A 22,470-nucleotide genomic window follows, 5' to 3' on the forward strand; every position below is an offset into this window, starting at 1 on the left:
CTAAAATTTCATTATGTGTTAAATCAGCTTTATCCCTTTATAGTTTTCACAATCCTGAATATTTCATTTCTTCATATAACAATCATTACAATCACACAGTTCCTCCACTTCCCTGGCATTTTGTCCATATCTTCTGTATTAGATCCCACAAACCCACCTTTCCCTAAACTCTTTCTGACTTCCACAGGTATTTTAGAAGGTGCTGTTGCTTTCCCATTCTTAGACAAAACTATTACCAGGTAATGAAAAAGCCTTTCCAAAGAAGAGCCTCAGACAACACATTGCATTTCACCCAACTGCAGAAGCACCATTTTATTGTCAAATTTTATTTTTTTGGTTCTCTTTAGCACTGTGAATACATTCAGATAGAGATCTGGTAAGGAAGGTTTAAAGGATTGCTGAGGTTGAATCTGATTGTTACTAAATCATACTTCTTTGTCTCCATCAATCCCAGCCTCCTCCTGAGTTTCATCATCCTGACCAGTAAAAATTCTATTGTGATACCAATAATTCCATTTCAACCTCCTTCTAGGTTTCATCATCATCATCAGTGAAAATCCTATTGCTACCAAAAACAGATCAATCTAGTAAAGCGTTTGCCAGTTTCAGAACAACAATACAACTTCTGTCTCTTGTGTTGATCTGAAGTGAAGCCATTTATGAAAGTCTTGTGTCACATTCAGAACAGTAATACGTTTCCTCTACTCTGTGAAGTGAACAGTATCTTTGAAGATGCCTTCTGACAAGCATTTTTTTCCACATTTACAACTGCAATATAGCATCTCTCAGGAGTTTATTTTTCCATAAAGTTCTCCTTGTGTACTTTCAAGCCAGAAGTGATCCTCACTTGCTAGTCAAGACATGTTGTATTACCATGAGGGTAATGACTCGTTTTGTAGTTCACAAGAAGTGCTAGTAATTGGTAAATCATCTACATGGTTATAAAGATTTTGTTTGATTAGCCCTGTTGATCTTGGCATCACTAGGAGTTTTAGTGTAAGCAGACCTGTCTAGTGGTCCAACAGGTGTGGTTGCTGAAGTAATGAGAGATACTCATGGAGTAGGTGGGGCATGGCTGACTGATCTCTGTAATGTTATCATAAAAGAAGGTAAGGTGCCAGAGGACTGGGCGAGTATAGTACTACTACTGTACAAGAAAAAGAGGGATCTTATGAGCTGAGCTTCATATAGAGCGATCAAGCTCTTAGAACATGGAATGAAGTTTGTCAAATGGGCTGCCAAGCAAAGAATTAGAGAAATGATAAAAATGAAAAGCAGTTTGCTTTCATGTGAGGATCATCCATGCAATTTTTATTGTGAAACAAGTTTAGGAAAAGTATGTAAAGAAGTGCAAACTGGCATCTTTCACTTTTGTAGATTTAAAAAACTTTTTGACCCTTTCCCAAGAAAAGTCAAAAGAGAGATTGGGAGTGGAGGAATAGCTTATAAAAGTGTATGGGACAGCAAGGGCTTTAGCATGAAAGTGGATGTATGTCAAGGATCAGACCAAAGTATTTGAAGCTGCATATAGAGAAATAAGAGAAGGACCACCAATGGAACTTCTTCATGCAGACGATTTGGTTATAATTGATGGCAGTGAGGATGAATTAACAAAAAAATTTCTTAAATGAAAAAAACAGATTGGGCTAAAGGAGATTATCCATTAACCTAGGAGATGAAAGTATGTGCAAAACAGGGAACTACAGAATAATCTGGAAGGTGGCTATTCAGTGCATGTGGTAGAGGTGTGGAGTTGACTTCTACCAAGTGCATGGAATGTGAGAAATGGGTGCAATAGTACGACAAAGATCAGGATCTCCTTCCTGTGCAGAAGATGTGGCCTGAAATCACACAGACAGTCAGCAAGAAATCAGACTTAGTGACTGAAGGTGATACAAAATTAGAGTGGGTAGTTAAGTTTTGTTAACTTGGTGATATCATACCGTCTATAGTTGGGGCCAATTTAGCAGGCTGAACAGATTGATTTGCAGTTGGCAAAGTTTTGAGAAATACTACCATTACTAAAGTCCAAGGGAGACTTCATTAAAACAAAAGAGTATGGTAATGAGACACGGGCATTAAAATTTGAAAACCTGACGAAGTTTGAGGTAACTAAGAGGTATATGATAAGATGGACATGTGATGGGTCCCTGAAAGACAGCATGAAAAATGTAAATCTACACAGCAAAGCAAATGTTGAAAATATAATCATCAACTAGTGAAGGCGCTACTTTAGGTGGTATGATCACGTGATGTCAAAGGATAATGATGACCGGATGAAGTAAAACTCTTGATCTATTGATGGATTGTAAGTAGTCTAGAAGTAGGTCAGATACATGGATTGATGAGGTAAGAAGTGATATGAAGAAAATGAAACTTACTGGTGCTGACTTGCATGAGAGCAGCTGATGAAGAAGAGGGATTTGGAGTAAAATAGCCAGCCAGGGTTATCCCGGAAACTAACTATAAAACTGAATTGACCTCAGGTGATTTCATTTGCAGCTCACAGTATTTGTTATTTTTCAAAATGTGAACATAACTTGCTGCTTAGTTTTTATTTTCTTTTGATATTTTTGTTTCTCTCTCTAATACAGACTCTTTTGTGTTTCTCAGAATGGCTTGTTTTCATTCAGTACAGTCAGAATGTGGCTTCTTTGTGTTGTGAATTCTTGTGTGCTTCTGAAGATGGCTCAGTCATGAGAACTGTCTGCTGCATTCTGAACAGCAATAGGGCTTCTCTCCGGTGTGAAGTTTCTTGTGTCTATGTAGATTGCTCACTTGCGAAAATCATTTCCCACATTCAGAACAGCAATATGGCTTCTCTCTCGTGTGAATTCTCATATGGGTGGTAAGACTGCCCCTGTAAGAGAACTGTTTGCCACATTCATAACAGCTAAACAGCTTCTCTGCTGTATGAATCTTTATGTGGGTCTGAAGATTGCTCACTTGTGAACATCGCTTTTCACATTCAGAACAGCAATTTGGCTTTTTTCCTGTGTGATTTCTCATATGAAAGTTAAGAACGCTCTTGTCGGAGATTTGTTTGCCACATTCAGAGCAGCAAAATGGCTTCTCTCCGGTATGAATTCGTTTGTGGGTCTGGAGAGTACCCTTTAGAGCAAATTGTTTTCCACATTCAGAACAGCAATAGGGTTTCTCTCCTGAGTGAACTCTCTTGTGGTTTTCCAAATGGCTGCTTTGTGTAAATTGCATTCCACAGTCAGAACAGCAATACAGCTTTCTTCCATTGTGAGAATTCACATGGCTGTTAAGACTGCTCTGGATGCGAAATCTGTCTCCACATTCAGGGCAGCAATATGGCTTTTCACCAGAGTGAATTCTGGTGTGCATCTGAAAATGGCTGCTTTTCAGAAATCGCTTACCACATTCAGACAATCAATATGGCTTCTCTTCAGTGTGAGTTCTCATGAGGATGTCGAGGCTGCTCCTGTAAATGAAGTGTTTGCCACAATCTGAGCAGCAAAATGGCTTCTTCGCAGCAAGAATTCTTTAGTGCGTCTGAAGGTGTTTCTTTTTAGAAAACTGTTTTCTGCATTCAGAACAGCAATATGGTTGCCTCCCTACAAGATTCAACTAAATTCCTACGTAATTGGATTTCCTTTGAAGACTTTTTCTTTGCTCTTGACATACATACAAGGCTCCAGAATTTGAATTTTGCTCTTTGCGTATAAATTGTGTCTATTTTTGTTAGCTTTACAACAGGCTGAGAAATAAACTGCAAACAGGCTAGTGAAAAATCTTGAGGCTCAGATGTCGATTTCTTCATACTTTCACAATGCAGTGTCTGTTGTTGTCTGTTATTAAGTAAAGTCCGAACAGGTGAAGATAGAGAAAATCTGCGACTCTCCTTTGTATCTGCAGAAAGGCACAGAAAAGGACAAGTGTAAGTGACAGAGAGAAGTGACAAGAATGGCCATTTACTGTGGATCAGCTTGTCCAAATTATAACACAACCAACTAACAACAATACTCTAACAGCAATACTTTCATGTTATCTCATAACACGTTACCTTACCTCCCCTTTATACTTTGATATGCTTGGTTTTCGAAGTGGCAAAGTAAACAAAATTGGAAAGAAGTAACATTTTTCAGGATGGGTGTTGAAAAAAAGTCAACTTTAAAGGGTAGAAAATTAAACATCGAGAAAAGTTGACATTAAGGGGTTGAAGTCAAAGCAATGTTGGCATCAAGAGGTACAAGGCTAAACACTAAATAAAAGATGTCACTGTAATTACTGATCATATGACCTTGATGATGTTCAATTACATGACTAGGAACTGCAGGCTATGACCATGAGGTCAGGGACATGTTACAAGATTTCTAGTTTAGGGGATTTCATATCTAATGCCTGCAATTGCTGATCTCATTGGTTTAAAGATATCAGTTTAAACAACTAGGAATTACAATAAATAGTGAATTATATGATTTCATGTCAAACATTCAGCACAATTTCACATTTCCAAATGTATCACAAGCTTGCCACATTCGGAGAGCCAAATGACGTGTGGCTTGACAGCACAGGTACCTTTACAAATGTCTACTAAAAATGGTGAGTTTTAATGTAGCCCCCTTTCTTTGATCCTTTGTAAATTCTGTTATGATTTGGCAAACACAATCCGGCCGGTGTGAATCGCTTCTCTCCTAAACCTGTTTTTCCTTTTCTCTTGCTACTGCATTACACGCATTGTACTTTTCACACACAAAATCTCCAGGAACTCTTTAAAGGGTAGATGGAATGCAAATATATGGATGACAATTTTACTGGGTATGCCTTAATAAGGGGTGACATTGTGGCACAGTGGTTTTGCTGCTGCCACACAGTAAGGAGATCAGGATTCACTTTGCAGAGTCTACATGGGTTTTCCTCACACAATTCAAAGACATGCAGGTTAGGTGGACTGGCAGTGCTAAACTAGCCTGTGTGTGTGTTCCACAACATTGGACTGGTGCCCAGTCCAGTGACTTGTTCCTTCCTTGTGCCCTGTGCTATCTTGGTTAAGCTCCACTTACATGTGCCATAAAGCTAACACAGTTTTCCACAATAAGAACTTCACGGTCATAATCAAACATGATGGTGGTAAGTGCGATGCTGTGGTGATATTTTGCCACTTAAGTGTCTGAGTGACTTTTTGTAATTGTAGTACTGAAAAGTACTGAAGGAGAATGTCTGGTCATCGGTCCGCAATCTGAAGCTCAAATGCAATTGTGTTAAGCAGCAGGACAACAATCATAACCAAAAGAGCAAAACAACCTCTGCATGGATAAGGAAAAAGAAATTGGAGTGGCCTGGTCAAAGTCCTGACTTGAACCCATTTGAGATGCTGTGGTGGGTCTGTAAATGAGCAGTTCATATATGAAAACCCTATAATGTGGCTGAATTCAAACAATTCTGTCGAGAAGTCTGGGCCAAAATGTCTCCACAGCAATGCCAAAGAGGGGCCTCCAGTTACTGGAAGTGTTTGATTGTAGGTGTTGGTGTTAAATGTGACATAAACAAGTTTCAAGTTTAGTTTGGTCAGTTACTTCTTCACATGACTGATGTAGGTCTTGGTGAACGCGTTTCCTTCAAAAATCAGGTGGTCATTTAAAAACGGTGTATTGTGTTTGTTTAGGTTTTCTTTTGCATTAAACTAAATGTGCTTGCAGATAAAATGAAATGTTATGAATAAGCAAAAACAGTGGAAATCAGGAAGGTGCAAATCCTGTTTCATGGCACTGTAAATGGGGAAAAAAAAAAAACTATAAATGCAAATTTCACAAATTTTTCAGGTTGAAAAATTAAGTGCAGCCCTACATTAATCAATCCCAAAATTAAAATCTTGTACAGATGATTAGAACATTAGGAGAGATTTCTTGTCTGACCCTGTCGGATTTAAACATTTGACATTTAGTTTGTTTTTGAAGTGTGAATTATCACTGTGTTGATATCAAAAGAGCTCAGTGAGGCATTCAAGAAGAAGGTTGTAGATGTTTATGAGTCAGGGACGGAATTAAAAAAAAATCTCCAAATAATTGCAAATCAAACATCCCGTTGTCTGGAAGATCAACATCAACATCTGCAAGTGGAGAAGATTTTAAACAACTGTCAACTTGTCCAGGCCAGGCTGCCCTTGCAAGTTCAGCTTGAGAGGAGAAAGCAAGAAATTGAAAGATGTCTGTAAGAAACTCAGAATTTCATCACAGAAACCCCTGGTAGCTCTTTCTCCTGTTGATACAAAAGTTCATGAGCCCACCAATAGAAAGTTTCACACATGGGAACTACACAGGAGTTGTGCCAGGAGGAAATAAAAGAAAATCAGGGGATGACAAAAGAATGCTTTGGTAAAGACCAGGGGCCTCATGTATAAACGGTGCGTACGCACAGAAACGTTGCGTAAGAACTTTTCCACGTTCAAATCGTGATGTATAAAACCTACACTTGGCGTAAATCCACGCACTTTTCCACGGTACCTCATACCTTGCAGACTGGCGGCACCCAGCGTCAAAGCAGTGCTACTGTTCCTGTGTGGTTACACCTTATTTTCCTGACGTGGCTTTATAAATACACCGAAACTAACCGCATATTGTTTATTAGTGTAATGCATCTGATTGTAATTAACTTGTAACAATATAATGGTAAAGGGAACAGCCATAGTATTCCAAATACCATAACTGCTTTAGCGTTGTTACTCTCACTTCTTCTTCTTCTTCTTCTTTCAGCTCCTCTTGTTAGGAGTTGCCACAGCGGATCATCTTTTTCAATATTCCTCTCACTGCACCACTCAGAGTATTTATATCACTGTATCTGAGTGTGAATCACAGCAGCAGCTGTTTGGAAAGGGAATTATCGGTATACAGCTTCAAGGACACGCTGTCTCAGCCACTGCAAAATGTTTTAAAGTCTTTCTTGTACGGACTTCGCGGTTCAGAAACAGAAACAATATAATTTATAAGGTGAAATTCAGCAAAATATGTTAATTAAATTATACAGATAAAACTTTAACTTCATTTAAATAATCTATACTCTTCACTGGGAGTGTCGTTAAGGATAGAATAATTAAACATGTACTACGAAGATATTTCAATGTTCTTTAAACGTTTTGAAGAATCGGCGCTAAGCTTACAGATGGCTTAACGTCTATTACAGAGCTGATTGTATGGCGATCGGTTACTTGGGAAAGAAAAGCACTGACTGCAGTGACGGCTACGCCAATATATATTGAATATAAAACAGAAAGAAAATAACAACACAGCTAAAAACACAGCGACAAATTTCAGCAAAAGTTAAATGCTTGTGTCATGAGCACGAGGAGGCTATGCAGCCATCCACTGTGCATAAGCTACCTTACTGACGGGCGGGCGAAGGAGCCACCAATTCTTCCTCTGCCCAGTGCCACCACAAGCCTAGAGCAGCCCCTGATTGTACTGCTGCAATAAATTATTTCATCGAAGTGAAACACATGTTTAATAACGTGCTTTAACTCCTATCATCATGAAAATGATATCACGTATACATCTCAGTATTTTAGTTATTCAGAGAGCTGTAATATTACGAATGTAATGGATTCTGTGTCCAGTTGGAGGAAGAGAGCCAGCTTAAAAAGCAAGTAGTGATTCACACACATAGAGCACATAGAAGATCAAATACAAAACAAAGCATTTAACGTGCTACTTTAATTACGATGTGATTTGAGAAACTGGTTAATTAAACAATTTTAAGATGAAGTTTATGATGTTCTACTTTAATGACAAAATAAACTACGTGATTAAAGTGGAAATGTCGAGATTGAAGTTGACATTTCATGCTTTTTCCTCACTGTGTGCCTTTTTTCTCTGTACCCTAATCAATCAACATTTATTTATATAGCACATATTCATACAAAAAAATGTAGTAAAAAATGTAATAAGCTTTCATATGACACTCAGACAGTGGGCTTACAACTCGGCTTTTCACGGCGACTTTGATATGTGACTTCTTTTTTATTTCCGGCACTGTGCGATTTTGTGAATGTGAGCTTTCAAGTTTCTCCAACACGCTATGCCACTCGATCAACTTCATTTTGTTGATTATACTACGGTTTATTTGAACAAATAGTATGTTTTTCCTTTGCCTCCACTTGGTATTTGCTGAAATTCTTATATTTTCCCCCGTGCTTTTCCCATTGTCTTTTCACAGAAGGCTGCGCTTAAGGGCGATTTATATTGATTTGCATATTCAAATAGGCGTAATTCTGGGATGATTTGGGGCGTTACAAAATGCGCGTGCACGAGCGTTAGTTTTCACGCTGATCGGGATTTATGTAGCGGAAGAAGCGTGGAAGTTAGAGACGCACAGATTCCTGCATCTGGATTTTTCTGTGCGTAAGCACATTTCGGCTTTTGTGCTTACGCCATGTTATAGTGCGAGTTCTACGCACGGCGTTATACATGAGGCCCCAGGACTTCTGGACCAATGTGCACTGGACAGTCAAAAACCACTGTAGAGGAGTCTAGTGGAAATGGTAAAGTTTTTGGGTTTTTTTATTGTGTCAGGACCTGGGCATCCCACCATTATAGTATGCACTAGAAATTCTTCATTGTACCAGAGGGTACAATAATGATAATGTGAGACCATCTATCAGAAGATTAAAGCTCATCTGAAAGTGGACATTGAAACATGAAATACCCCTAAACATACAAGCAAGTTAATCAAAGAATTGCTGAAAAGAAAGAAATGGAGGATACAGGAACAGTCAAGCTAAAGCCTGGGTCTGAATCCCACCGAGATGCTGTGGGGGAATTTAAAATGGGCTGTGCATGCAAGACCCTCCTCAAATATCACACAACTGAAAGACTTCTACATGGAGGAGTAAGAAACACTTACTGCCAGTCAAAGTCAGAGACTGTTAGATAGTTCTAGAAAAGCAACAACTGGAGGAGGCAATACCAACTATTAGAGCCAAGAGGGTAGTTATGTTTTCAACAGATGGAAATGATATAGATGTTAATTTGTCTTTAAATAAATTACAGGAAATTCAAGTTTTCAAGTATTTTTCCAATTACATCATCTTAACTTATAAATATAATTTAAATGAACTACTAGAAAATAGTTCATTTGAATTCAATTCAAATAGGAACTTCACCTTAAAACATGTTAGCAAATCAAAGTACATCACCAGCTCAACCAGGAAATGGCTTAAGAAAAGGAGATAGAATGTGAAGGAAGGACCCAATCAGAGTCACCTCCAATCTACAGAGTCACCTAAAGAGGGCGCTGTGCACAGGAGGTCCCTGAGCACCTTGGGATTGAACTGCTCTGTAAATAACAAAGGGAGCAAACTGGAAAGCCCAGGAGTGCTAAATCAGAAGAACAAGAGACGTGATGGTGAAATCAAAGTAGAAGGGTCTTCAGCTACAGAAAAAGCAAACTGAAGTAACAAAGACATCAAAAGGGTTTATTTCCTCTATAAATAATTAACTTGTTCATATTTGAATGTTGTGGTCTTCAAGGGTTTACTGCATGTGATAACAATGGGCCCTTAAGTAAGGCCATTAACCCGAAAATTGCTCCAGGGGTGCTGCAAAATGGCTAACCCTGTGCTGTGACCCCCAAAGGTCATGTGAAAAGACAATTTTCACCCAGGGATTAACAAAGTATACAGTAATCCCTCGCTATATCGTGCTTTGACTTTCGCGGTTTCACTCTATCGTGGATTTTAAATGTAAGCATATCTAAATATATATCATGGATTTTTCGCTGGTTTGCCGCTTTCTGCGGACAATGGGTCTTTTAATTTAGGTTACATGCTTCCTCAGTTTGATTGCCCAGTTGATTTCATACAAGGGATGCTATTGGCGGTTGGCTTAAAAGCTACCCAATCAGAGCATGTATTACATATTAACTAAAACTCCTCAATGCTATAAGATATGCTTCCCGCGCTGTGCTTGTTTGCTTCTCTCTGTCTTTCTCGCTCTCTCTGCCTGACGGAGGGGGTGTGAGCAGAGGGGCTGTTTGCACAGAGGACACGGACGCTCTTCTACAAAATGCTGCTTTATCGCGGTGCTTCTGTATACTTAAAAGCATGTATTGATTTTTTGATTGTTTGCTTTTCTTTGCGGCGCTCTCTGACATTTTTTGCTCCTGACGGCGCTCCTTTGAAGATAAGATATATTTGCTTTCTTTTAATTGAGAGAAAGAACTGTCATCTCTGTCTTGTCATGGAGCACAGTTTAAACGTTTGACTAAAGGGTGTTATTTCATGTCTAGAGGGCTCTAATAATGTTAACAGTGTGGGAGAGTTTATAAGGGCTTAAAATATATAAAAATAACCATACAAACATATGGTTTCTACTTCGCGGATTTTCACCTATCGCGGGGGGGTCTGGAACGCAACCCCCGTGATCGAGGAGGGATTACTGTATATGTCTTACACAGTTTTAGCATTCACATTTTACATTCACTGAAATTTCAATTATCATGTATAGTTTTCCCCTGTTTGCTCCCTTTCGTACTAACCTTCTTCAGACTGATTTATAAAGGATGACTGACTTTCCGGTGTTCTCCTTGATTTTCTGTCACTCATCGTTGTTTCTAAATCAGACTTCACACTGACAGAATGCTCCAGAACAGCACAGATTCTTCTGTGAGGGGAGACTAATCCTGTCAAACCTCCATCTGGACCCCTAGACTGAAGGCTGGACTCTGAATGAAGGTCTTTATTCTTGACTATAATGTGCTGTTCTTGTACATTGATGATGACAGGCTTGTCTGCATGTTTGCTTGGCACATCTTCTCTGTCACATCCACACACAATAAAGGGTTATGAGAAATGGCAGCTTCCTCTTCCTCTGTGTGGAAAGAAAATGATTTAGTTCCGGTATAGATGAATTTACAAACACCCAGACATGTTAGTGTCACACATTGTTTCTCCTCAGTTAAGACAAGTCAGACATTTCAGAGATACCAGAGTAAGCGTAACGATATGAGTACAGGGTTTTAAATTGCTCAATTGTATTTTCTTCAGAAAGATAAACCCTTTGACCCAAATAAATCAGCAGAGTGTTACGTGCATCATATTCCTTATTATTTTATAATCTACAATGGTTATCAATTTCCAACTACAGATTGGCTCAAATCTTTCAACACAGTGCGGTAAAGCTTTTCCAATTTACTTGAAGCTTTTCTTAAAAGAATGCTCAACATAAAAATTCTGTTTTTGTAATCTGTTATTTAATATGTTTATTGTAGAGATAGCTGAGAAATATGATGGATGTTCAATTATTTACCTATCTATAAAAAAAATTGACGGTAAAACTCACCTCATTACTTTTCAATGCAATCCCCCCTTGACTTCAACAAACTTGGTCTACTTTTCCTCCAGTGATTTAATTCCTTTGGAACAGAAGGATTCATGATGGCCTTCTAATTAGACTGCTACTGCCTCCCCTCGAGGTCATCATCATCATGAAATCTTCAGATTTCAATGAGAAAATAAACACTGAGAGCCCAGTCAGGACTCTATGGTGGATGATTAAGCTCTAGGAAGCCACAGCCTTCCATTTTTGGGATTTGTGGGACACTACACTGTTGTGAAGCAGCACCAAGCCTGCTGACAGGTTTTTCATGACATTTCTCTTTGATGGCCTCATGTGATAACTTCATTGTGGAAGTTATTGTTGACTTGTGTGGCATGAATTCCAACAGCAGAACACTCTTTGTAATCTAGAAAACTGTTGGCATGACTTTTACAGCCGACTGCTGCACACAACATTTGTGGTTCATGAAGCCCTAACGTTTCTATTCAATTGACTTTTGTTTGGCATGTGGAAAAAGTTTGTGAATTTTTCTCAAAGAAGGTCCAGGTTCTTGTTACTAAATTCCTGGAGACGTGCTTTCTGTTCTGGTGTCAGCATTGAGGAAAACCCATCAGGAACTGACCTTTGACATCATCAGATGAGTATGGATTACTGTGGAAGCTGTGCCTGCTGCTAAAATTCTTTCCTTTATAAGAAGTGGAATGACTGAATGTTGCTCCCAATCTGTGAACTTCTAACTAGACTCACAAGGAGATGAATTTGTCTTCCTCACTTTCTGAGTGCTTGACATGAAATGACCTCAAAGTTCAGGTGTGGCAGACTAAGACATGTCCTGACCTCCAGTGACAAGTTCAGATTTGTAACACAAATAAACGACACTCTGGTAGATAAATTACTGAACACTCCTTGTGTTGTTAACATCACTTTTTTACAGAGAGCAACATTCCTGATACAATGAGCTTCAATGGCAATCCAAGGTGAACCAACAGCAAACAACATCAACTTGTCAATTAAAAAAAGAAAATCTCAAGTTACTTGTGTTTAATAATCCATCAGGTTTTCCAGTCATGTACTCCTAATGTGTATTCTGACTAAAACATTCTCACAGAGAATTTGCCTGTGAATAGCGAGACTTCACTAATATGGAGTTGAGGTTCTGAGCTGAAACCTTTCTTTTCCTTAATTTGCAGGTCATTAAACCACGCATTACAGAACTTCTGGTTTTTCTGTCCCCTGTTTGTCAAACTGCACCAGTGAATTGACTGTCTTCTTGTGAAGCACTGTGAGATCACACAGATAAGAGGCTTGTTTTCCATTTGATCGCATTGTCGCTCACTTTACTTGAAATTTTAGTCTCTAGTTGTTCTTCTCTCACAGACCAATGTGGATGTGATGTGAAAGACTAGCAGGCGACATACCGGCTGATCGGTTGTATAGGGTGAAATTCATCTTTTGGTGTGACTTTCATAAAAATATGTTACTGCTAGGCCAAAAACTAACACATTTAAACATAAAATATGCATACATATGAAGATGGGAAATGTGAACTTGTGTTGGTGTTTGTGTGGCTTAAAGGAAATGTTTTGTTATGGACTTGTATGTGACCTTCATGTAATAACTGAGCCTATCAATTTAAAGAATAACCCAGAGTGCTCGATATAAACAGGAAGGTCTGAAATAAAGAAGCTGCGTTCCTTTAGCAGAAGTGGCAGCCTGAGTGAGGTGGACACCTGCTGTTGAATCTGTTTCAGTGACAAGGGATTGATAAGCACTTCAGTGGGTCAGAGTCGCACTAGAACGTAGAATTATTTAGGAGTAACATTGGTTAAAAATATGTTTCACTTAGAAAAGAACATACTAATACATTACACCTCTTATCTACTGACACTGTCAGAATTTTGGCTAATCTGTCCACTCCTAACGTGAAGCAGTATAGGAGCCAACAAATCAGGTGTTAGTGAGCAGGACTCCTGACCAATTAGTGAGGTGGAGGCAAGCTGTTAATTTAAAAGCGTGTCCTCATTTTAGCCAGCTCCATTTTTGCCCACAAGAGGACTGGTTTATTTAACCTCCTTGGCCTTAACCCCCAGTGTGACACGGGCTCAGACTTCTATGTAAATGTGGTTAAGCCCGAGTCACACTCAGAGTGATGTGTAATGCTCTGTGTAACAGTGTTAAGCTTGAATAACTCACAGGACAGAACTCTGCTGCCACCTAGTGAATGAAAGAACATCATGTTGGAAAAACTCCTGCCACTCTAAGATAACTCAACAATCTTCATGAGCGACGTAGAGCCATCAACTAAAACACAATGGCATACAAACACAAAGCCATACAGCCAGATTTAGAAGAAGCTGAAAGTGAGCCATTAACTGAATAAAGTGATAGCGATGACAATGTGAATCCGTCACCAGACATTGACATAGATACTGACGTGACGGACTCGCTGTCATATGCCCTGTGACTTTGGTTGATATGAAGGTTCACTGGGGTGCAAGGAGGTGCAGAGCAAAAAGTAAAGAGGATTGTGATTAAGTAAAGGACAAGAAAGATGGCAGCCCTCTAAGCACTGTGCACAATGTGGCAACGGTCAAGGTTTGTGTCAGGAGAAATGTGGGGGTCACTAAGCCTTGTGCTGTGGCTAAGACAATGGGGGCATTGATCATGAGGATCAGGCACCAACGTTCTATCCTGTTATGTTCAAGAAACAGAAAAAATATTTAAAAAATATGAAAAGAAGCCTGCATCTTGTCCTGATTGAGACGTCGAGCTGTGAATTGGCGTCTGTTTCAAAACATCACATGAAGGACGTACACTAAATCAGCATCAGTACAGAAGTGGACACTCAACAGACCATACACTACTGTATTTATGGTGACATTTTAATATTGATATGTTTCTGCGACATATAACTTTATCTATTGCAAAAAAAAATCAATGTTTATCTGGGGGTAAACATATCGTTAGTGGGCTACTGATATTCTAGTAGGTCTCTAAGATGTTGTCATCATACAATTGGACTCCTGCCATGTGACTTATCAGTAACTGAGATTCCTGTTGTGGATGTCTGGATATTGTTTGCTGTTTTTAGTGTTAATCTTCAGAGATGCCTATCATATCAGGAGTTTTGTTATCTCCATTCTCTATAAAACCTGAAATTAGCAATTTTTCTAAGCTGTCACTACAAAGAACACAGGGCAAGGAAAACATTAAAAGAAAGGAAAAAACACGTTTTTGGGTGGAGAATTTCTTCAAAGTGTTACACGCACACACAGTAAAAAGGGGGAAACACTGAGGGGTATGGTGCATAAAAAGTGAGGAATGTCAGGAATGTTGAGCTGAACACTGAACAAGGCCTGATACGCAGTAGGCAGACTAGCACTAGGGTGACAGCCTGTCTCTCAATGATGACAAAACTAAAGAAATGTTCATGGACGTCAGGGAGACCCACAGTCCATTTTACGTGTGCTACTGAGGGTGAAAAGCACCAAATTCATGGTGTGCACCTCGTGGAGTTCCTGATGTGGTCTATCAATACATCCCAACTTGACTAAGAAAGCACAGCAGCGACTCTACTTTTCTGTAATGTCTGAAGACAGCAAGCCTTCCATGGCACATAACCACAGTCTATAGGGAAGCCATTGAAGACGTCCTGACCAGACGCGTTAAGTCTTAGACATATATGCACAAACATAACTGGGATAAGGCAAGTAACCAGTAAAGACACAAACCTGTTTTCTAAAATATCCCTGTTTATATAAGTGAGTCCATTTAGATCTTCTCCATTTTGCAAAGCACACCAATGTCATAAAAATACACACACACACATAAAAAGATTAATCATCGTCAATGGCTACCAAGAATCCAAAAACAAGCCTGGAGCCTGTGTCTCCCGTTTCTGCTAATCTTACCTCTATGCATTCAGCTCATCAACATAAATTTAGAAAATTCTCAAAAATGAAGACAAATTACTTCAATAAGAAGGGATAAAACAATTGCCTAGCAATTGCTTTTGGAAATTTACTTTTGTGGAGGTTTCATCGTTATCCAATTTATTACACATAATTTGTGGACTGTTTTGTTTTGATTTCTTTGTATATGTGAATTTCTTGGGTTGTTACCGACATCTGGTGTAAATTTCATGTCAACAGCCCCAGTAGAAACAGACTAGCTGGAATACCCGGTGTTGCCCGGGAATCTATAACTGGTGAATTTCCCAAATGAAAGAAACAAAACATAGAAATAGAACAAACAGTTTTCTGATTCACATTTTTTTGTAGGTTCCTCTACTTTAGATTGTGTCTGATGTGGCGTTTGAGACGCCCTTGAAATAAACTTTTCTCTGACAATTGAAGTGAACCGTGGAATTGTACGTCTTTTTTCGGTGGCATGGGTATATTCGCGTAAAGCTGGAGAATTATAATGTGCTACATGGTATTACATACGAAACACACACCACAGTGAGATGAATTTACTTTATTTACACCACGTCAGAAAGCGAACAAATCATAGACATATATAGACAGACGCCGCATTCACTGTGTTGCCCGTCTGCAATATTGTGAGTGGCAAAAGTGCCATTTAAACTAATACAGGTAGACGTGGAAACCGGGTTTTCTGATGAAAAAACAATAACGTTTAAAACAGTATCGTTTACATACAACAGATTTTGACGAATTGTTTAAATGTAATTATTTATATAAATTTAAACACTAATAAACGAAATTATTAAATAAATATTATTATTATTAAATAATTCCTCCCATAGAAGTAACATTTCGCGGACTGCCTTCTTCCATCTCCGAAACATTTCTAGACTTCGTCCTGTTCTTACACAACACAGTATTGAAGTATCGGTTAATGCCCAAGTCACCTCACGTATAGATTATTGTAATGCTATTCTATCTGGCATCCCACAAAACTTATCCATCGATTACAACTTCTTCAAAATTCTGCTGCCAGGATAATACTTCCGGCTCATATACGTCAGCTCAACTCAATAACACATTTTAAAACACCGAACTTACTCTTATCTGCTCGAATCAACACCGACTTACTACACTCGGCCGTCCAGCGGCGTCACTGAAGCATTCGAACATTCTTAGCTAATCATGCAATACTGCATCCGCGTTTGCCACGTTATGTTCTAACTACAGAGGCAGAGTCCCATGGTTCTAACTTGTATTGAGTCGAGGTATTGTATGGACGCGAACACCATACATACGAATACTATCAAATAATATATCAAGGATTGACATAAAAACACTGAAGCGTTCAATACTTATTTTCCCCGCTGTATCTTGATGTTATGACGATGAAGTCCACTTGACTTTTCTCTTTTTACGCTTGCCGGTGAAATAACGTATCGAGAATGCAGCTCGTCCTCCTTGTATTAGGCCTACATTCACAATAGAGACGTTTAAGAAAGCAGAACAAATATAAATTCGTGGAATTTAATCAAATGGGAAAAATATCGGAGCGGACACACGTGTTGCGGACATACGTCAACAGATAATAAAGGGGAACAGTCGTCGGGTCCTCTATTTTCTCGGTGAACACCTCGAAAATGTCTGACTGGCTGACTGACTGACTTACACACACACCGAGTTTTAGACCGATCTGAACCAAACGCACCCTGAAAGAATAAAAAAGCTCCGAACTCGACGAACCTCTCGTCTTTACGTTAACAGTCCCAGCACTGAGCTCAAGTCGTACGGCTCACCCAAAGTACTAATAACGGAGGTCATACAAGAAAGCGATGGGTTTACCGGTCCGGTTTTTATGGTATAAATGGGGTTGTGAACCGAGCTGAGGACTCGTGAGCTGACCGGAGCACAGCTGCTAGGCTCGAAGTTCCAGAAGGCTACATTCTGCCGATAAAAGTACTGCTCGTCGGATACGATTTTTACAAACTCTCTCTATTTCTTTCATATAAGCAGGTAACTTTTGCTCTCCATGAATCGTATTGTACTACCAAGCGTCAGACACTACGCATAATACGCATGCGCGAAGCAGATCGGGCGATCCCAAACACAATATAGACTCAAGCAAGCGCAAGGGGGGCGAGTCTAGTTGACAGAACCGAGTGGACTATTAATACATTATTACTATAAAAACAGAAACCAAATAATAGCTTAAACATTCCGCTTAATTAAAACAACACGTCTTTTAATAACAGCGTTTCACAGCATGGAAATCAGTTGTGTCTGCTATGGCGCTACTTACTGAAAGCTGGGTATTTTCAACGTGATCATAAACTTTCCTAAAACTGCATCTGCGTAAGAGGCTGGAAGCACCTACGGCCAACGTCTCTAGTGCCTGTGTGCTTGCAGAGATAACGAAGATACGGGGCGTGAAAGTGGAGGACATTGTGCTGCTTGTAAAAAGCGAACTGAGCGGGCAGCGGCAGTCTGGAGGATACGTGAACGCGCAAAGGGCTGGCGGCTCGAAAGAATCTTAGCGGGCACGCGCGCCCGACAATCCAAGATTTAAAGTGAGGCGCGCGCACCATCAGGCGGGACAAGTGTAGAGTCAGTTTAGGGTCGGTCACATCCAGTGCTGGACGATAGTCCTGCTCTGTCTCCCACATAAAGAAGAGTTTTTGCTGCGGGTGCTTAATTTTCTTTAAACCTGCTAGGATTGTTCTTGTTTTTCTTGTTTACGTTGCAGAAGGATTGCAGAGTGTAAAGTCTTTGGAAAGAAGATTTTATCGTTTGTTTTGTTATTTTTTCAGTTTATCCATCCATCCATCCATCACAAAATGAAGAATAGAAAAATAGAAGACACAATAAAAATAAAAATAAGTCAACATTAATTAACATAGAATAAGAGTAAGATCCAATGGCCAGGGTGGACAGAATCTGTATCTCAAAAGTTGTAAATCGCCTCGGAGGAAATGAGCCAAATAAGTAAAAGGAATGTAAATGTAGTAAATAATGGCATATATAATCAGAAACAAACAAACCAAATACTAAAAAGAATTTTTATGCACCTAATCCTAACTTAATTCAGTGAAAATTTAGCATGACCAATCTGCAACCGATAATAAAAATAAAAATCAGCTGGGAGGTATATGTTATGAATTCAGAGTTCATCATACTTTCTTTCCAAGAGGATATCCTGTAAATGCATCTGACACAAGATAAAGCTTCCATAGCATTTTTTTTTAATTGGAAAATCTTTTGTCCCATTGAATACATTAGTGAGACGCCTGTATCACAAATTTAAAAATTTTCTAATATCTTTACTAGATTGTGTTTTTGGATCCGCATCACCATTTTGTAGCTCGGTGTCCCCGGAGTTTGTGAACAGTGCGACGGTGGCCATTTTATTCAACTCGATATCTAACTTAATGGATTTTTTAAGGAGTGTTATTACACAAATTATTCTTGTACAACAATACATTTTTTATCACACAGGTTTATTTTACTTTATCTATTTGTTTGTTTGTTTCTCAGTTCATTTGACTACAAGTCTCTGACTATGCATTGCTTTCTCCCTTTGGTTTTGGTTTTCTCTGCTTCATCAGGGTACAAGAACAGGAACAGCTTAATATAAGAGTCCTATTAAAAGAAGAATTGGGGGCGGATAAAAATCTGCAGCCACAGGGGGGCGCCAGAGCGGGACCTGAAAACTGCCGGCCTGAAGAACGCGAGTCATCAGAGTCGTACAGAACAGCCACCGAGAGACAGCATTAAAGACGCCGTAAAATCAGATATTTAACACTCAAATCAGGAACACAAATGAATATTCATGCATTGCCAGGTTTTCTTGAAGGTGCTAAATCATATTGCAGAAAACTAAGACAAGAGATTTCTGACAATCACGATGACTCCTCTAAAAACTGAATCCCAAAGATGAGCCATTGGGTCACTTTAAAAGGCTATAGACTGCCAGGCCTGAGGCTTCACCTGCGCACCCCTGAGAACACTGGGGGTCTAAGGGCCTGAAACAGGGATAAGGAAAGTGATAAATACTCTGAAAAGAAATACGTTTCTAAATAAGGAACTGCACTGAGCCTGTCGTGAAAATCTGAGTGATGACAACTAAGCTGAGGTGGAGATACTCATTTTAAAAATCTGATGGAGTCCGGCTTTACTTAGTTCATTTCTTGCACAGCAGTGCCATCTTCAGGGCGATCGAGGACAGTGCAGAACTGTCTCATTCTTACAACGAGAGGTTTGTTCCAGATTTATATCTTCTTCTATAATACGCTACCGTGGCTGTTCGTTTGTCCGTCCAGGATTTTAAATCACCTGTAGCTCGCACTTTTCCATATCATATCCACACGGGTCTGGAGACCTCCCGATCCCTGACTTCGGTCTGGCACTCATCCCAGTCCCGAGACTTGGTTCACATCCAACAGCCAGGATGCTCATGTTGGGTAATCCACCACCAAGCCTCCCGAATCCCGCTGCCTTTCTGGTCTTCTGCGGCCTGTCGCCTTTCCCTAGTCACTCCCGCTACCTGATCACTCAGTGGGAGCGACTTCAACTTCAACACCTGGGTGTCGGCCTAACACCCAAGCTTCCTCGCAGCTGCCCACAAGTGCTCGTTCTCTCGCCCACACGCTCCTTGTCTCTCTCTCTTTCTTGCACCGACTTGCTCCCTGTAACCTCCGTCCTTTCTTTTCCGTTTTTCTCTCTGATCTTTCTGATCTCTCGCGCTTCTTTTATATTGCGAGGGGCCATAGCAGCTGCAGCACATTAGCCACGGGAACAATCACGGATGTGGGCAGTTCCTCACCTGTGCACTAGGTGAGAAACTCCCATACTGCAGATCACCCCGTGGCTTGCTATGACCACCACGTCCCCTCACTAAGCTGCCGAGTGCTGTGATTATTTATTTAAAGAAACAGCCTTTGCTGAGTGAGCTGTGGACCCATAACACCACATTCCACCCCCCATAAGACTCCAGTTGCACGGGAAGGCTCCACACCACTGCCAACCCATTGCAACTGGAGCTCAGGTCCACAGCTCGGCCACTTTACACTGCACTAAAATAATAAAAGCACTGAAACAATCCCACAATAAAACCAACCCAAGCCCCCTTCATAAAAACAGGACATTAAAAGAATAAGAACTTTAAAAGACAATTAAAACCATAAATAAATAAATGTCCTTAAAAAGCTTAGTCCATAAAAAAGTCCTCCTCTGGCTTGGGTACATGGGTTCCTCAAAGTCTGGTACCAATCCAGCTTGCTGCTCTGTCTCCTCTTCTAGCCTCACTGCTAGCTCATTCAACCCCCAGTTGCAGTGGGTTGGCAGTGGTGTGGAGCCTTCCCGTGCAACTGGAGTCTTATGGGGGATGGAATGTAGTGTTATGGGTCCACAGCTCGCTCAGCAAAGGCTGTTTTTTTAAATAAATAATCGGGGGCGTGGTGGCCATAGCAAGCCATGGGGTGATCTGCGGTGTGGGCGTTTCTCACCTAGTGCACAGGTGAGGAACTGCCCACATCCGTGATTGTTCCCGTGGCTCATGTGCTGTAGCTGCTATGGCCCCTCGCAATATAAAAAGAAGCGCGAATTTGGTTGGGAGATGGGGAATGAAAAGAAAAAAGTAAAGGACGGAGGTTACAGGGAGTGAGGGAGCAAATCAGTGCAAGAGAGAGAAAGAGAGACACACGGAGCGTGTGGGCGAGCGAGCGAAGTGAAGTCACTCCCGCTGAGTGATCAGGTAGTGTGAGTGACCAGGGAAAGGAGACTGGCCGCGGGAGGCCGGAAAGGCAGCGGGAGTTGGGAGGCTTGGTGGTGGATTACCCAACGTGAGCATCATGGCTGTTGGATGTGAACCAAGTCTCGGGACTGGGATGAGTGCCAGACCGAAGTCAGGGATCGGGCGGTCTCCAGACCCGTGTGGATGTGATATGGAAAAGTGCAGCTGCAGAGAGAGTGTCTCGCCTGTTGAAGGGCCCGTATGGGAGAAGCAGGTGAGACGCTAACACTAAAGCTAACACGAACAGGAAAGATGCACCGAGCTTGGCATTGTCGTTTGTTTTAAAAACTGGTTCGCATGAAATAATAATTAATAAAAGCACTTTGCAACTTTTTACACCATTCCCTTGCTATGTTGTTGCCTTCACTGTCTGGCTCATCTCTGTGACATTATCGATGGCATTGGGTTCAAGGGCTCCTGAGCAGCAATGGGAGCATGGAGTCGAATCCACATCGTCACAAGGTGCTGATGTCTAAGGCTGCATGTATAGAAATACTGCAATGTGGTGTATTCTGTATCAGACATGAGAAAGCAGTAAAAAGACAGACTAAAGGCGCAAAACTTCAAATATGTAGGTCTATGAATTGTGTAATCAATTAAGGAACACAGCTGCGAGCAGATACAATAGGTATATATGGATGGATGGATGGATAGATAGATACTTTATTAATCCCAAGGGAAAATTCACATACTCCAGCAGCATACTGATAAAAAAACAATATTAAATTAAAGAGTGATGAAAATGCAGGTATAACAGTCAATAACTTTGTATAATGTTAACGTTTACTCTGCTGAGTGGAATTGAAGAGTCGCATAGTGTGGGGTCTCCTCAGTCTGTCAGTGGAGCAGGATGGTGACAGCAGTCTGTCGCTGAAGCTGTTCCTCTATCTGGAGATGATCCTGTTCAGTGGATGCAGTGGATTCTCCATGATTGACAGGAGCCTGCTCAGCACCCATCACTCTGCCACGGATGTCAAACTGTCCAGCTCCGTGCCTACAATAGAGCCTGCCTTCCTCACCATATGATATGTATTTTAGGGAATCAAAAAAGACTTGCAATTTAAGTGGGGAGAATTTAATTAAAAAAAACAAGCAATTTATCTATAAGTTGTTTGAGTAACGTTGGTACTTTTCTGAGAAGACTAGAGATGTGTGAAGTGGGATCAGACTTCAGCAGATGATAACAGGATGTACCTCCTGAATGTCTCCATCCCTCCTCCAGGCATTTGTTCCTGTTTAAGATTAGAGTTGCACCACCTTCACCAGCTCATCAATTGGTGATTGACTGCAGGTAGTTATTAGCTAGTACAGCCTTTAATGTTTTTAGTTTTGACCTGAGGTTACGTTTATAATTCTCCTTAACGTGTTTTTCTTTTCTTTTTTTTATTTAACAATTTCACTAACAGCTTCTAATTACCCTCATTAGATATGGGGTCTTCCCAGACTGTCTTAAGACTGCTGC

At 40.3% G+C, this 22,470-nt stretch overlaps 1 protein-coding gene across 1 annotated transcript; it reads right to left on the reverse strand.

Moving 5' to 3' along the window:
• Positions 1-342: 342 nt before the first annotated feature.
• Positions 343-10,551, reverse strand: LOC120534529 (gastrula zinc finger protein XlCGF49.1-like). The gene is made up of 2 exons (XM_039762132.1): positions 10,495-10,551; positions 343-3,876 (listed from the first exon to the last, which is right to left on the reverse strand). Exon 2 carries the CDS (start codon positions 3,349-3,351, stop codon positions 2,788-2,790), a length of 564 nt encoding a protein of 187 aa, XP_039618066.1. The 5' UTR covers positions 3,352-3,876; positions 10,495-10,551; the 3' UTR covers positions 343-2,787.
• Between the last annotated feature and the right edge of the window lie 11,919 nt (positions 10,552-22,470).

This window comes from Polypterus senegalus, chromosome 8 (assembly GCF_016835505.1).
Source record: "Polypterus senegalus isolate Bchr_013 chromosome 8, ASM1683550v1, whole genome shotgun sequence".
Lineage (NCBI taxonomy): Eukaryota > Metazoa > Chordata > Cladistia > Polypteriformes > Polypteridae > Polypterus > Polypterus senegalus.

Coding starts and splice junctions, on each gene's coding strand:
- LOC120534529 (XM_039762132.1), bottom strand. CDS start 3,351: ATGCACACCAGAATTCACTCTGGTGAAAAGCCATATTGCTGCCCTGAA.